General features: G+C 43.0%; 1 protein-coding gene across 9 annotated transcripts in view; it reads right to left on the bottom strand.

The window, feature by feature from the left end:
- The window catches only part of ASH1L (ASH1 like histone lysine methyltransferase), a 197,075-nt gene that overhangs the window by 111,973 nt on the left and 69,099 nt on the right, over positions 1 to 16,003 (bottom strand). For all 9 annotated transcript variants that reach the window (XM_045454357.1, XM_045454362.1, XM_045454360.1 and 6 more), the window contains exon 4: positions 1,508 to 1,609. In XM_045454357.1, the coding sequence (XP_045310313.1) occupies positions 1,508 to 1,609 (102 nt within the window). The remainder of the gene's footprint in view (positions 1 to 1,507; positions 1,610 to 16,003) is intronic.

Below are 16,003 nucleotides of genomic sequence, written 5' to 3' on the forward strand. Positions count from 1 at the left end.
CCTGGAACCTGCTTCAGATTCTGTGTCTCCCTCTCTCTCTGCCCCTCCCCCGTTCATGCTCAGTCTCTGTCTCAAAAATAAATAAACATTAAAAAAATAAAAAATAAATAAATAAAAACATTAAAAACAAAACGTGGTTAGGGCTGTCTGGGTGGCTCAGTTGGTTCACGGTTCGTAGGTTTGAGCCTCACATTGGACGTTGTACTGACAGTCTGGGGCCTGCTTGGGATTCTCTCCCTCTCCCTCTGCCCCTCCCCCGCTCACACGCACACTTGCTCTTGCGCACTCTCTCTCTCTCAGAAATAAACGTTTAAAAACAAAAAACCCCTAAAAACATGGATAGAAAGCCAAGAAGTGGTACGTCACTTCCTTGCCTAAAACTTTCAGTGGTCCCTCAGTGTCATTAGTAAGGTTCCCTACCTGCCTTTCCAGCCTCACATTCAGTCCTTGACCATAACTACACTGGCTCTTTTATTTAGTTTCTTAAGGTTTACTTATTTTTTAGAGAGAGAAAGAGCACAAGTCGGGGAGGGACAGAGAGAGAGAGAGGCAGACACAGAACTGGAAGCAGGCTCCAGGCTCCAGGCCCTGAGCGGCCAGCACAGAGCCCGACGCGGGGCTTGAATTCAAGAACAGCGAGATCATGACTGGAGCCGAAGTCAGAGGCTCAACTGACTGAGCCGCCCAGATGCCCCCCTTTTATTACCTCCCCCTACCTGGAATGACCCTACCACTCCCCCATCTCTCCTGATGACACTGACACATTAAAAAGCACTTCCTCCTCTCCAATCCTCACTAAAGGCAGAGGACAGATACATATATGTTACCCTCTAGTTTGTCTGCTTCTTTTGTAAACACACATACTATCAGAAAAAACAAAAACAAAACAAAAACTGGGAGCATAACCTGAACCTATGTAAAAAGCTACACAAATATGACACTGTAGTAAGAGGTTATGTGTATACAAACATTAAACATTTTAAAAGTTGAGGTTAGAAATAATTATTAATAGGGATTCCTCTTTCAACCTCCTAAATTGTCCTGCATGTCTGAGACACCTGTGAATGCTACTTTGGAAACTACTGCGTTATCACAATAATTTTGTACACACATATATCTAAGTCTTCATAAAGTAGTTCCAATCCACACTGCCTTAGCGCACCCACAGCCCTTCACCTCAACACAAGTTGTAAAATCTTTATTTTCCTGTCCGCCTACTCTTGAACCTAGTCATTGTGAACGATTTCCTCTGGATCACGTCCAAATCGCTGCAGGTCTGGGAGTGAGCCCACCTGGACGGACTCAGGAAGACTGGGGGGGGGGGGGTCCGCACTGTGGCCCCCTCGCGCGTCCTAGAGTCACTTCTGTCTCGTCCACAATAATGTCTTGTAAGTAAATGTAAGCTGTGATTTCCGCAAGAAGCTTATCGCGTCGTGCGGGAAGTCTGCTCACGAGTAGCAGACGGGAGAGTCGGGTCAGAGTCCGTCCGTGCAACAGGGGGACTTGCCTGTGGACGAAGTGCTCTCCGAGGACGACCGCTTCCGGGCAGGGCTGCTGCTCGTGCTCTCGGACAGTCGCTGGGAAGACTTCTCTGAGGTTGGCTGGGAACCTGGAGAGACAGGAAAGGCCAGGAATCACAGGGAAACTCACGTCTAAGCACAATTTCAAACGACTGTGTGTCAGAACTAGACTATTTGAGTTGCTGTCATCACCACTCCCAGCAGCCATACAACTTGCGAGCGGACAGGGAGTGGACGAAAAGCAGGGGGAAGCCACACCGCGTGCTGCCAGCACAGCCTCACGGGCCTCTCCCACGTCAATTTCTCCTGTCACGTTACACAGGGAAAACGATTTCAGAGGGAGAATGAACGGAATTCATGGTAGTTCTGGCGCATCACCACCAGGAAACACATCATCGAGATATTTATCGATAAAAGTCACCAGCAGGACTACAATCACACCTGTTCCTGATTGTCAGTTCGCATTCATCCCAGAAACCGATGGACAAAATGTACAGTGCAATTAATTAGGAACAACTGATGTGAGAAAAGCAGGTCCAACCTGAGCGTTTCATTGAATAGAATCAGAGTTGGATCTTAAACCTGTGAGGTCACCTTCACACTCTGTGTGTTTCCCCTATAGCATATTCTGCAAGGACTGCTAACTTATCTAGGAAACACAGCAAACGTACTTTAAAGCTGTACGCTTGAGGTTCCTTCGTTATATACGTAAGAGCTCTTAAGGACAAAGAAACTCGATTTCCTTTCAAAAGTCACATACTTAATGTTAACCAAAACCCCTATCAATGCGGCATAATTTAACACATCTCTTACTCAAGAGAAAAATATGTTGTTCAGGAAAGATTCTTCTTCTGAATAAAATATACTTGGTTCTGATACTGGATTCTTTAGAACCAAAAAAGCCAGCTGTTGAGAATGCATAATAAATGTCTGTATCACGTTGATCAAAAAAACTAGCAGTACTCTGAAATGTTCACTTTACACTTGAAAGAAGTTACAAATAGAAAGCCTATGCATAACTGTAGTACAACTGTAGTACAAAAGTATCAGAAATCAAATACCTGAATATGAGATTTTTAAGATCCACCTCTAAACGAAGAGTGAACTACTTGATGGAGATGTGACTAAGTGAGCAAAGAACAACTTGGGGACAGAACTGAATGGAGCCACGTTTCTAGTGTTTTCCTTTCTCTGACACAGATAATAATAAACCGTGAGCTTTGTTCTACTTGTGTATTATCATAAATCACATCATTGTAAATCCTCTCTGAGTCCTGCTCAGGCGAGACAGAAGGCTCTGTGCTGCCATTCAACAGTAACAAGTTAGGTTCTCGGGAAACTGGTATTGTAACAATACATCCTACTTCCCCAACACAGACATGACCAATGTGAGATCTATTCAAGAAGCAAGACTGTTTATCCTTGAATCTTAAAAACAAATACAAAGGGATTTTAAAAACTGACAGTACAATGAATCCACCCTAGATTGTGGTTGAGATAAGATTTCCATTAAAGAGTTAAATACCACAAAAATATCTTTTTCAATAAAGATTTTACTTTTAAGTAATCTCCGCACCCAACATGGGGCTCGAACTCACAACCCTGAGATCAAGAGTTGCATGCTCCACTGACTGAGCCAGCCAGGCACCAACCCCCCCCCCCCCCCCCCCCCGCCGCAATAAAAATATCTAAAAGGTATAAGCCCAGGCATCAGTGAAGACATACCTTAGTAAGTATTAATATTGAGGGGTGCCTGGGTGGCTCAGTCGGTTATTCCGGCTTTGGCTCAGGTCATGATCTTATGGTTCGTGAGTTCGAGCCCCACGTCGGGCTCTGTGCTGACAGCTCAGAGCCTGGAGCCTGCTTTGGATTCTGTGTGTCCCTCTCTCTCTCTGCCCCTCCCATGCTAATGCTCTATCTCTGTCTCTCTCTCAATAAGAAACGTTAAAAAAAAAAAAAAAAAAAGTATTAACACTGAAAAATGCATACACTGGACAGATAACTACTTCCTACTGAGACACAGAGCCAAGACAGAAGACAACAGTGGCCAAGAAGCTTGAGACATCAGAGGTCTCTCTTTACCGTTATTCTGCTGAATGCTCAATCTTGGACTAACAACTAGGGAAAGGAGTGGTTGGAGAGCACTTTTTATAAAGTCTTCTCTCTCAGTCATAAACTAACATTCATCGAGTCCAGTTTATATGCTTGCTTCTACGCTAGACATTGTGGAGGCAGGAGGAGAGAGAGAAAAATATTTTGAAAGTCTCTGCCCTTAAGGAGCTCATCGAAGGTCTTGAATGTCATCCTGTGCACTTCAGATGGCGTTTGTGCCATCCATGCTGGAGCTCTGTCTTCAGTTTCTAGGCTACGTGGTAATGTTCCCCAAATTTCTTGGTCATCTTCAAGAAAGTCTTGATGAAGGCTTCAACTGTACCTTTGAACATCAGGATACCCTGAGAATCACCCTGCCTGGCCTCACCGCCCTCAGGGTCAAAGAGGGAACCGGCACCTTCCTCAAAGCTCCTCCTTTGGAGGCATCTGGAGCTGCACACGAGGCAGGAGGAGGTGGAATGGGGGTCAGATCCCTGGAGATCATTACTGGCAGCATTGTACAGCAATTCCTGAGAAACTGAAACAATTGAGAGAGAGGTGGCTTAGCTCACCTAGCTTCTGAGCCACTTTTCATTTCCTGGAAGTACTGGAGGCCGGCAGCCTATTCTTAGGATTTAACAGGAGACTGGAATGAAACTTCATTCAGGATGTTTTTCACTTTTCACTTGTAAAAGTCTGTTTGAATTCCCTTTTCATAAAAAGCAGAGATGGTCTTAATATTTCATATTTCAGGGGGAAAAAATGTACCCCTGAGATACAGTTCCCTAGGGCTTGGTAGTCATGAGATCAGATCCTTATTTTGCTAAAAGAATGTTGGTCATAGGGCAGTAAGAGAATGAGAAAGCTGGGGGGAAAAAACCTACCTAATGATAGAAAGCAACCAAAATTAAGACTGGAAAATGATGATAGAAGCTTGTATGTAAGAGGCAGCAACCTGTCAAAGATGTTGAAATTGCCCTAACAGCAGAAATCAGGTGCGATTTGCAAACGTTATCTCCAACACTGCCAAAAATGTACTATTTCGTAAGTGCCATGTGCAGCTGGGTGGCCGGGGGAGAGCAGGCTAACGCCCGGACAGAACAAGAATGTCCATTTCAAGGGCGAACAACATATCCACATTTCGAAACCTAAAGCGGAGTGCTGTGCACAGCTGTGCGTGGCGCAGTGTGAGGTACATCACCAAAGGTGCCCTGAGTTTGAGTCCTGGCTCTGCTATAATTAAGACTTTTAAGATCTTGGCAAGTCAATGCACTTGAGCGTTGGTCTGAGAAAGCACTCGAACTCACTCGGCTGATGCGAGTTTCAAAGTGAGGTAACGCAAGCAATTGAAAGGGTTTTTATAAACGTTATGCTCTCATACATAAATTGGCTCCTTAGGTTCATCATAAATTTTTAGACCTTAATTACTTAACAATGTCACTGATGCGTAGGCAACTATTCAAAATAAAAAGAAAAATGAAACAAGGGCAAGGACTTACGCCCACTTGGGAAGTGGAACTAATTTAGGGGCTCCAGCATTACTCCTAAGCATAAAGAAGTACCCCCAACTGGGCAGCACTGGTAGGACAGGCACCTCCCAGGCTGGTCGGCACCTGCAAGGTGGTAAAAGCTCCTGGAAAGTGAATCTTCTAATCCGCCGACTCTTCACCACACCTCCTTCAGGGTCACGGCCGCGCTCTGGATTCCATCAGTGAAACCCGATGTGCCCACGGCGACCGGGCGCCAGTGCAGCTCTGGACGGGGAGGGGAGGGCACCGCCGTCTGCTTGCCCCGCTTACTCTCGGCTTCGGCCACGCCACGGTGGGACTCCTCAGGTCAGTGACTGCCTTGTCGCTGCCTCCACCACGCGATGCGTGTTTGCTCCCGTGTCATCAGCGGTCATTTCAGATCTGCCTGGAGAGTTGTGAGAACACTCTGCACACTCCTTACAGGACAAGAGGGTTGTATGGATTTCAGTTCGAGACAACGTGATACTTCGTCAAAGAATACACACGGAGAATACCTATGATTTTACATATCAGAGAGTTCCCATGTCGATATAGCACGAAGCCAAATAATTAAGTACTTCAGAAATGAACAGAATCGAAGTGGTAATTCCGCAACTGACAAACGACTGGGTAGAAACACTATTGAATAACTCGTTACTCAGACCTCTGACAGCTTCAGAGATATGTTTAGAGCTTCCACACACATAAATGAAGCAGAAGTTATAAGTAAATCACCAAGAAAGCAACCAAATAAAATTGGACTTCAGCATAAATGTAAGGTGATTACTACAAGTATTCTTTTTCTTCAGCTAGAAAACTAGAGGTCTTCGTGGAAAAAAGAAGGCAGACTATCAGCAAGGAGGGAAACAAAAAAAGGGACTATCATAAATTGGGAAAATAATAAGGGAATTAAGAATTAAAAACAAACTTAGAAATGTGAGGGAAGCTTGAAGTGGTTTTGACCGTAAAGTCTCTGGATTTTTCTTGGCTATTATTCATTGAGCTTTTAAACATAAAGGCAGGTTTTGAGGAAACACCTTTGACAAAGAAGACAAAAAGGGGGAAAGATGGCACTTCTACAGCAAAACTACAGGGTGACATCATGGGTAAGAACGTCACAAAGTGGAGAAAACAAAAAAGGACATAACTGGATTTAATGGATAAGAACCTGGAAATCTTTTCATTATATATAAAAATGGGTGGAAACCAAGCAACTGTTCTGAAGTTGATTTGTCACAACAGATCTTGGTGTCTACACAGGAGGAACTGAAACCTATCTAAGATAAAAAAGAAATAGTACGTTTTCAGATGTCTGGGTGTGAGGACGGAGTCAAATGGGCAGAGATGTCAGCATAAAAAGAGACAATTCCCACTGATCGTGGTGTCTGTTGGGAAAAAGGTATCACCAAGCAAAAACTGGAGTAATAATTCAACCTCACTACTTCATTGAAGCCCTGAGTACCTACCCTAGGCTAAAACACGAGGGAACTTCCAAACGTAAATTAACAAAAGAACACAGTGAATGAAACCAACAGCTGCTTGGATAAAACATGTATTTCTTTAGTGTAAATCCACTATGAAAACTTTCGAAACTTATTATAGTTACGAATTCTGGTCACACTCTGTTGGGAGATCAGCACTAAAGACACAAGTAACCAGGGAATGGTTTGGGTGAGCAGATTGTCTGCTGTTTCCAATGCTAGAAATATCGTTGGGTAAGCCATGGAAAAACAGATTAAGTGTGCTAGATACGGAAGGATACCATGCTGAAGCCAGTTTATAGATGATACACATTTATTTTAAAATCACATATTTAAAACTAGTTTCTAACATTTAAATCATTCCTTCCCACCAAAACAATGTATTATAAAATTTTAAGAAAGAAACTTGTTTTATCATTTACAAGTTAAGACTATCGGGAGTGTTTGTTGAACAGTGACTGCATCAAAGCTGGCTTATCATACAAAGGAATACCATAGTAAAAGAATATGAACCGGGGTGCCCGGGTGACTCAGTCGGTTGGGCGTCCGACTTCAGCTCAGGTCATGATCTTGCAGCTCGTGAGTTCGAGTCCTGACGTCGGGCTCTGTGCTGGCAGCTGGGAGCCTGGAGCCTGCTTCGGATTCTGTCTCTCTACCCCTCACCCACTCACACTCTGTCTCTCTTTCAAAAATAAATACACATTAACAACAACAACAACAACAACAAAAAGAATATGAACCAACTATTGGGAGCTTCTGATCAGGTTTTTTTTTTTTTTTTTGTTCCCAGATTAAATTCTGAATCCTTTGCTATGGTTCACAGCTCACAGGAATCCTGGAAGCTTCTACTGAATGAGCTGAATGCTGAGATAAAAGCTGGTTCCATGATAAAAACAGCTGTTTCCAATTGTGGGAAATACATTTACTGAAAGCAATACATTTCATCTGACTCACCAATTAAATGCACTACAAGAGAGAATGATTCAGAGCCTATGCTGGTGATTTTTAAGCTAAAAAGTCTGTTTTCCTCCCTCTAATTAGGCTATTTCTCGTAATGCCCAAAGCACATCATCCACTGAAATGGAATCCCACTGGAAACCCCAGAACTGCACTAACCACCATAATCAATTTTCGGATTTCATCTTCACACGTGTTCGCGCTTTACTTTTGGGGGTATCTTTATACACCATGCTAGAGACAATGTCCTACATCAGAAAATTCTGATCAATGCAGACACTCTCCAGTTAAAAAGAAAACGAAGCACAGTATACTTTTCTTCAACCATTACATTTTTACAGTAAATATACTTTTTCCAAACGAAAATAAAAATCAGCTCTAATTTACTCCTGGGGGAACAAAAAAGTTATTGAAACCTATAATAATTACGTGTGTATGCGTGTGTATACATTCTCTACTTTGTGAGCTCTAGGGGGAACCATCCCCCATTTTTGAAATCAGGTTGCAGACTGACCATGTACAGCCAGCCATGAGTTGAAAACGCTGAAAAACAGGGATAGAGTATGTGATTCTCTTTCTCATCAGGCCCACCTTAGGTCTACCGAATGTAGATACGGATTTAATTGGTTACCAGGACCTCGCGAGGCCAGAAAGGCCAGGCGAGGCTTAGGTGTGGAATCCCTATGATTTCACGTGCATCAGGTTGGTCTTAGACTATTGGTCTCTAACAGTTCCTACAGAAGAACACAGAAGAAGAATGAGCTAATACCACACAAACATCATTTATAAAATGATGAGAGCTGTTACTCCTTTTAAAGCTTTATGCCACTTAATTTGTTTAGTCCAAATTTGCTCAAGTGATTATCAGTTTGCCCAGCTAGGAACCAAGGCAAGGTCAGCCACCTGGCTCCAGACCACACAGGAAGGAAGATCCTTCCTGCCTGTGCCCCTGATCTAATTTTATTTTCCTCATATGCACATCAACATAATTCATAGATATGCCTGCTTTATGCCAACAAACACGAAAAATCTACTCAATCCAAATCATAAGAATCTGTTTTATTTTTTCTTTAGTTATTAGAGATAGGCTTCCCTCAACAATTAGTACTGTTTAAAAAAAAACAAAAAACTAAACTAGTTGTTTTGCTATAATGTTAAATTTATGGAAGATAGTACAAAGTGAGACTTCTCACACAGCCTTTACCCAACTTCCCCTAACGTTAACTTAACGTCTTATATTTTAACTATGATACATCTGCCGAAACTATGAAATTGACATTAATAACGATTTTTTCCACATGTGTCTTTTTCCTGGTCTAGGGGCCAATCACAATATCACATTGTATTTAGTTGCCATGTCTCAATCCTCTCTCATCTGTGACAGTTTCCTAATCTTTCCTTGTTTTCTCAGGTCCTCGGACACTTCTGAGGTACACTGGTCACGTATTTTGTACAATGTCTCTTTTTTTGGTTTTAGTATTATTAGACCATGGTTGTGTTTTTTAAAAGAATACTGTGGTTATAAGTTTTGGAAAGAACACCACAGAAGAAAGTTCCCGGCTAATTACATCGGAGGCTACCTGTTATCGGCACGATTCATCATTGATGAAGTTAAACTTGCACCCGGTTAAGGTGTGGTCGGTCTGCTCGTCTCCTTCACTGCAAAGTTGCTATTTTCCCCTTCCTGTCCTCTGTTACGTGGCATTAGGTCACTAGGTGCAGTCCATATTCAAGAAGAGGGGAATTAAAGTCCACCTCCTTGAAGAGGCTGGTCTACATATACTATTTGTAATTCTTCTGTAAGGAAAATTTGTCCCTTTCCTCCACTGATTTAATTGATCATTCTTTTTTGTTTGTTTGTTTGTTTTTAGATAAGCTCTATGCCATACATGGGGCTTGAAACTTGTGACCCCGAGCTCAAATGTCGCATGCTCTTCCAAGTGAGACAGCCAGGTGCCCCATACAATCACTTAGTTACATCAACATGGAGTCATGGGTATTTGCCGTATCTTTACATTATAATCCAATACTGTCACTATTAATTCTGTTGCTTACATTGTTCCTGCTTTGGCCACTGGGAAGCCTTTTCATGATAATAATGTCCAGAAGGTAATTGGCAATTTTGTATTATATGGCACAGTAGGAAGTCCTATTTTGGGTATTTTAACAGGATACCAATTAATGTATAATGAATCTGTCTTTAAGTTATACATAGAAAAAAATATCAGCTGAAGGCCGAGGCCAAATTAAAATAACAAAGTTTAGTTATGCTCTTTGTACACTTTAAGAAGAATTACAATGTGACGTCGAAACAATCACATACTGAGAAATGCAAATATCTCCTTGACAGGATGTGTAATTACGAGTACGTAATAAACCAGCTGGAATTACCACAAAATGTAAAGCTGTAAGAATCTTAACGGTCTGCACTTCCTTACTTCCTGTTCGTTCCTGCACCCCCAGAAATCCAACATTTACCTCCACAGAAACCACTGTGAGCTCACAGGTGATAATCGGCCAAAGGCAGCCTCTACTCCCAGCCTCTTCGAGTTGACCCCAGCAGCACCTGACATTCCTGTCCCCTTAGCAGTGTGGTGCGCCCAGCGAAACAGGACCACTTCTCACGGCTTCAACAATCACTTACCTACAACTTTCCTCTTCAGGGTAATTTCTCCTCTGAGCTACAGATGCATATATCCCACTGAACAGCATGAAACCCAAATCTGCCTTTTATCTCCAGCCATCTCTTCTGAGCGCCTCCTTTCACTTAATTACACTGCTGTCCAACCCATTACCGGAGGGGCCTCCTGCAGACATTCTAAAATCTTCCCCTTTCCTCGCCTCTTTTTAACGATTTATTTATTCATTCATTCATTCATTTATTTTTGAGACAGAGAGAGACAGAACATGAGCAAGGTAGGGGCAGAGAGAGAGGGAGACACAGAATCCAAAGCAGGCTCCAGGCTCCGAGCTGTCAGCAGAGACCGAGGTGGGGCTCAAACTCATGAACCATGAGATCATGACCTGAGCCAAAGTTGAATGCTTAACTGACTGAACCACCCAGACGCCCCACGTAAGATTTTTTTTTTTTAAGAAACTTTTTTTTTTAAAGTTTATTTATTTTGAAAGAGAGAGAGAAAGAGCTTGCATACGCGCATGTGTGGGAGGAGCAGGGAGAGAATCCCAAGCAGGCTCCATGCTGTCAGCACAGAGCCTGATCCGGGGTCGACCCCGAGAACCATGAGATCATGACCTGAGCCTAAACCAAGTGTCAGATGCCCAACCAACCAAGCCAGCCAGGCACCACTGTTTAAGATTTTAGGTGATCTCTACACACAAAGTGGGGATGGAACCCACAACCCCGAGGTCGAGAGTAGCATGCTGTACCTACCCAGCAGCCAGGCGCCCCTGGAGCCATGGATAATTATTTGTAAACATGCCTATGTTCTCTGAATAAGTGTAAATTCCTTCTGGCAGCAAATCACATCTTACTCATGATTTTATTCCCTGCTCCTGGCAAACAACAGACAATAACTGTGGAAGGGATAGCCATCATCATTAATAATTAAAATTAAAAAAAAAAATACATAAAGCTGTGCCGAAACAAAGTTCTGACTTTCAAAGAGATTAAATTAGAAGATACCCCAGGCTTTAGTTAGTAATTTTTTCTTATAACTTTCCTTAACTAAAAATCGTTTTCTCAACTGGTTTTAAGAACTAGGATACGTAACCAGTTTTCATGTCTACTTGAAAAAGTTCCTAGTAGAAAATCAAGACACATTTCTACCCACTTATCAAAAGAGTAATTGTGAAGAAGACGGAGAGGCTCCACGAATTTGCGGATTTGTGATACAATAAAGAAAGACAATGTATCTCTGTCTGATTCTTGGCTTCAAAAACCCTTAGAATTTCCTGAGTGATAGAAGGGTCTTTGTTATGCCAAAGAGCTGACTTAAGGTGGACCCTGGGTAGCCTCAGGGTGGGGCTGCTCACTACAAAGACCAATCACAGGATTAGAGGGCTGAAATTTGGGGCCAGCCCTATCTATAGTGGGGGGGGGGGGGGGGAGTGGGTAGAGATAGGGTTCGAGCACACAGCCAGTGATTTAATTAATCATGCCTATGTAATTAGGCCCAATCAACACTCTAGACACAAAGGCCTGGCATTGCTCCCTGGTTGGTGAACACAGTGGTGTGCTGGGAAGGCGACACACCCTGATCCCACAGACACCAGGCAGGGAGGCTGTGTGTCCTCCACCCTAGGCCTTGTCCTGGGAATCTCTTCAATTCCTGATCTGCATTCTTTATGACAATAAAACTGTAATCCTACGTACAGTGGTTTCAGTAACTTCTGAGTTGTTCTACCAAATTATCAAAACTTGAGGGTTTGTGGGATTGTGGGAAGCCCCAAATTTGCAGCAGTCTAGACAAGAGTGTAGGTGGACTGGGGTCACTGAAACTCGCTCTGGCACAGGAAGTGGGGGCAGTCTTTGAAGGACTTTGCCCTTAAAATTGCAGGGTCTTTCCTCAACTAAGGAAACCAGTGTCAAAACGGTGACTTCAGAGATCTTAATGTTTTCGTTATTTTTTTTAAGAGGAAGGAGACAAATTCTTATTCTTAAGGCAGATATTTTCCCACGTTAGACCTGTACCTCCTGAGGACCCTGAAACCAGGCTCACATCCATCCTTTCACCCCACCTCCTGTAGCCGGTCTCCTGGGTGACTTCAGCGTTTGCGTAGCTAATACGTTCAACCACCCTGTCTGTCAGCTCGCTTCACTCCCACCTCGATTTCCCTACCTGTTACAAGCTCCTTCTCACAACTCTTAGACTAGAGGCCTCAAACTAAAATGTTCCTTGGAGACAGATACACTGCTTCAATATCTGAACTGAGCCAGATACGGCACACCACAAGGAAATGGTGTTGACTGAGACGAATTGAATAGCGCCTGCCCCAACAGAGGGGGGGGGGGGTGTGTGCCATTGATGTCATCCAGGAAATGGGGATTAACTTTTGCCAGATGTTCTACTTTTTATTTTCCTTTCTTTCCTTTTTCTTTTTTTTTTTTTTTTTTAATTTTAATGTTTATTTTTGAGAGACAGAGCATGAGCAGGGGGAGGGGCAGAGAGGGAGACACAGAATCCAAAGCAGGCTCCAGGCTCTGAGCTGTTGGCACAGAGCCCGACGCAGGGCTCGAACCCACGAACTCTAAGATCATGACCTGAGCCGAAGTTGGACGCTTAACCGACCGAGCCACCCAGATGCCCCTGTTCTGGTTTTTCTTTTAAAGGAAAGCAGATTTCTGAACTTTGTGTGAAATCTCCAGAGTTTTAAGCCTTGGCAATTAATTTTTAAAAAACTGAAGAGATCACAAATGGTTACAGACAAACCAAAGGGTGATGGCTTTTAACCACTGCTTCTTTATTACTTTTTTATTTCAAGTGTTTATTTAAATTCTAGTTAGTTAGCATACATGGTAAATAACCAATACTTTAAATGGTGCGGTTCCTCAGGGCTGTCTGAGGCCCCGGATTCCGGGTCTATCCCCTCCTTTGGGGAACATCATCCATCACATTGTGACAGATCAACAGACATATGAACGCAGCAACTGTTTTGTTCCAGTGAAGTAAACCAGCTCACACACAACTGGTAAGCAGAAGAATACCAGGATGATATGGTCACTGAGCAGGCTCACACACGATCTCAACAGAATAAGCCAGGAAGCACCGCTCCTCGTCAGAGCACCGGCCACAGATCACCCAACACGTGCTTTCCCCAGATCTTCCTGCAAAAGAGCCAAACAAGGACGAGAAACCAGAACCAGCCGTATCTAGCATCACTTCTTTTATCTGCCAGCGACATGCTTTTGTGTCCACAACTGAGTGGCTCTGACCCTTCTCTAATTCCCTTCTATCAAGTTACCTTCGTCTTTTCCTGAAAAGTTAAATGCTATGTTTACTGTAGTCTTTCTTTCTTTATCAAACAATTTGTCTTTTTAACTGCTGCTGGCATTTTCTAGAATTATTATTTTTCTTGGTGCTCTGGGTACAAAGTTGCACACATTTTGAGAATCTGCTCCCGACTTTATCTTTTCTAGAAGCCCTTTTATTTTTTGTAACTGATATTGACAGTTTCTCAGAACCTCATAGTGAAACACCCCTATCTCCAGCCAAAACATCTTTATTGAGCTCAAGAATCAGATCTCCAACTGCCTGCTGTCTCCCCGCTTGAAAGTTCTAAAGATGTTCTAAGACATTCCAAAGTTCACGTGTATTAAAAAAGCAAAGTGTGCTTCCCTATGTATGCCTCCTCCAGGTGGCACCACGCCGACCCCTGCAATGTCCCTGCAGGGGTCTGCCCGCACCACATGCCGCCGCCCCCCCCCCCCCCCGCCCCCGACAGACTGCCAACCTCCCTACAACCAGCTCTCTCCTCCACAAGTCAACGTTCACACACAAGCCAGAATGATCCTTTAAAGAAATGACTCTAAAATCAGTACTCCTCTGTCTCTTGCCTAAGCCTAGTGTAAAACCTAAACTCTCTGAACACGGTCTGGCTGCTTTCTTCACCCCCAATTCTCACACCGTCCTGTGTTCCCTGTCCTGCCACTGTGACCCGGCCACCAAGGTCTTCTAATATATTTAGGTATTAGATAGTAAAGAGTATCTCTAGATACTACTCCTTCTCAGCCCAGCATCTTCAAACGTGCTCTTTACTCAAACTTCAGCCTGAGAAGCGGCGGCTTCTCATCCTTCAAGCTTCAACTTTTCATCCTTAGACCGTAACCAATAACTTTACCTAAACAGGCACCCCTCTCCCGGTAACGACCCATCCTGACACTGTAATATTAACTTGACAGCATTTCCCCCCGATTATGCCTTTCCTTGTGAGCTTACCACTCTACTATTGGTCTTGTGTCACTAGGGCTGAAAGTTCACGGGGCCTGACCTCATGTCTTGACGCCAGTGACTGGAAGAGTGCCACACGTTCTAGACTTTAACAACTAAGTGAGGGAGTCAATGAGTGAGTACAATTGTCTCCCCAGCTAACTGCTGCTCGGCCTTCAGGTAACAAACAGTTTAGAGTCACCTTGTCACGGACGGCTTGCTGAGTCAGGCCCCCTTCCACACTCTGTGTTTTCTTTTCTTTTTCTTGCTTGAACGCTCTGATCACATCTCTAACGACATTTAACATGTACATTTTTGTTCATCGCCTATCTCCTCCTCTGTAAGTCCCATGAGAACAATGTATTTGTGTGCCTTATTCCTCACAAGAGCCCACAAAGTAGAGTGCCTGACAAACTGATACTCAGTGACTTATTCATCAAAAATTTGCTGAATGAACCTAATTAAAACTTAGGAATTTTTCTTCTCTTTATTACATCGTTAGAAACTAAAGAATGCTCAGTTTCTCAACAAAAATGGCTTTTTCAAAATTTCGTGAATAACGAACATCATAAGCAAAAACACATTAGAGGGGTTTATCATTTCCTATAATGCCTAAGTTTTTAATCTTTTGGGGAATGATTTTTACCAATTAACATCTGCGCACTTACAATGTGCAAATCACTTCAGTACACACATTATAATCTCATTTACTTCTCACGATAACCCTATTATTACCATTTTATAGGAAGAGGTATGGGGGCTTAGAGAATTGACTTGGAGAATGTGATGCAATTTATAGATTTTTCCCCTGAAAAGTACGCACAAGCACACATACACATGATTGTACTTATAACTCCACAGAGGTTCCGCAGACTTCCTAGAGTTACCTACAACCAAACCCCCAGAGCTGAGATCTCTGATAAAGACCTTCTGACTCACAGATGCCTTCTTTCTACATGAATGGGCAATGCTTCCACTTCCTTGTTTCCTATCTTTGTTTCAGTTCTTACAAGCTTTGCAGGTGTTTCAAATGTATCATGCAGATTTGTTTTATGTCATTTCATATGCGACTGAAGCAGCTTTTATGAGGATACCTAGAGATCACTCTGCAGAATGAAGTCCCTTTTACGACGTTGATAATTTTGAAAGCCTAGATTTTATTATGAGACACACTGGGTTGACATTTCTTCCTGTAACATAAACTCACTTGTAATTATTAGATTAGAATATATTAAAAGTCCTGCACACCTGCCAACAACACCCATGGGCCATTTCTCCCCAAAGAAACTGTAACCGCCTTTTTGCGTAAGAAAGAAGAATCATTTTTCCTGGTTTCCAAAACTTGAGTGTTGTTTGTTTCTGTAACGGTACCTCTTCTCAAAATTCAGAGTTAATGCAAAGACAGGCCTTATCTTACTTCTCACATGTACCAAAAACAAGAACGCTGAAGATACCATGCCACATCTATTTATACAAACCAAACCGTTAAGAGTTCACATACACGCATCAGGCAACCTGAGGGCCAAGTCCTCTCCTTTCCCAACACAAACAACAGGCAG

This window comes from Leopardus geoffroyi, chromosome C3 (assembly GCF_018350155.1).
Source record: "Leopardus geoffroyi isolate Oge1 chromosome C3, O.geoffroyi_Oge1_pat1.0, whole genome shotgun sequence".
NCBI lineage: Eukaryota > Metazoa > Chordata > Mammalia > Carnivora > Felidae > Leopardus > Leopardus geoffroyi.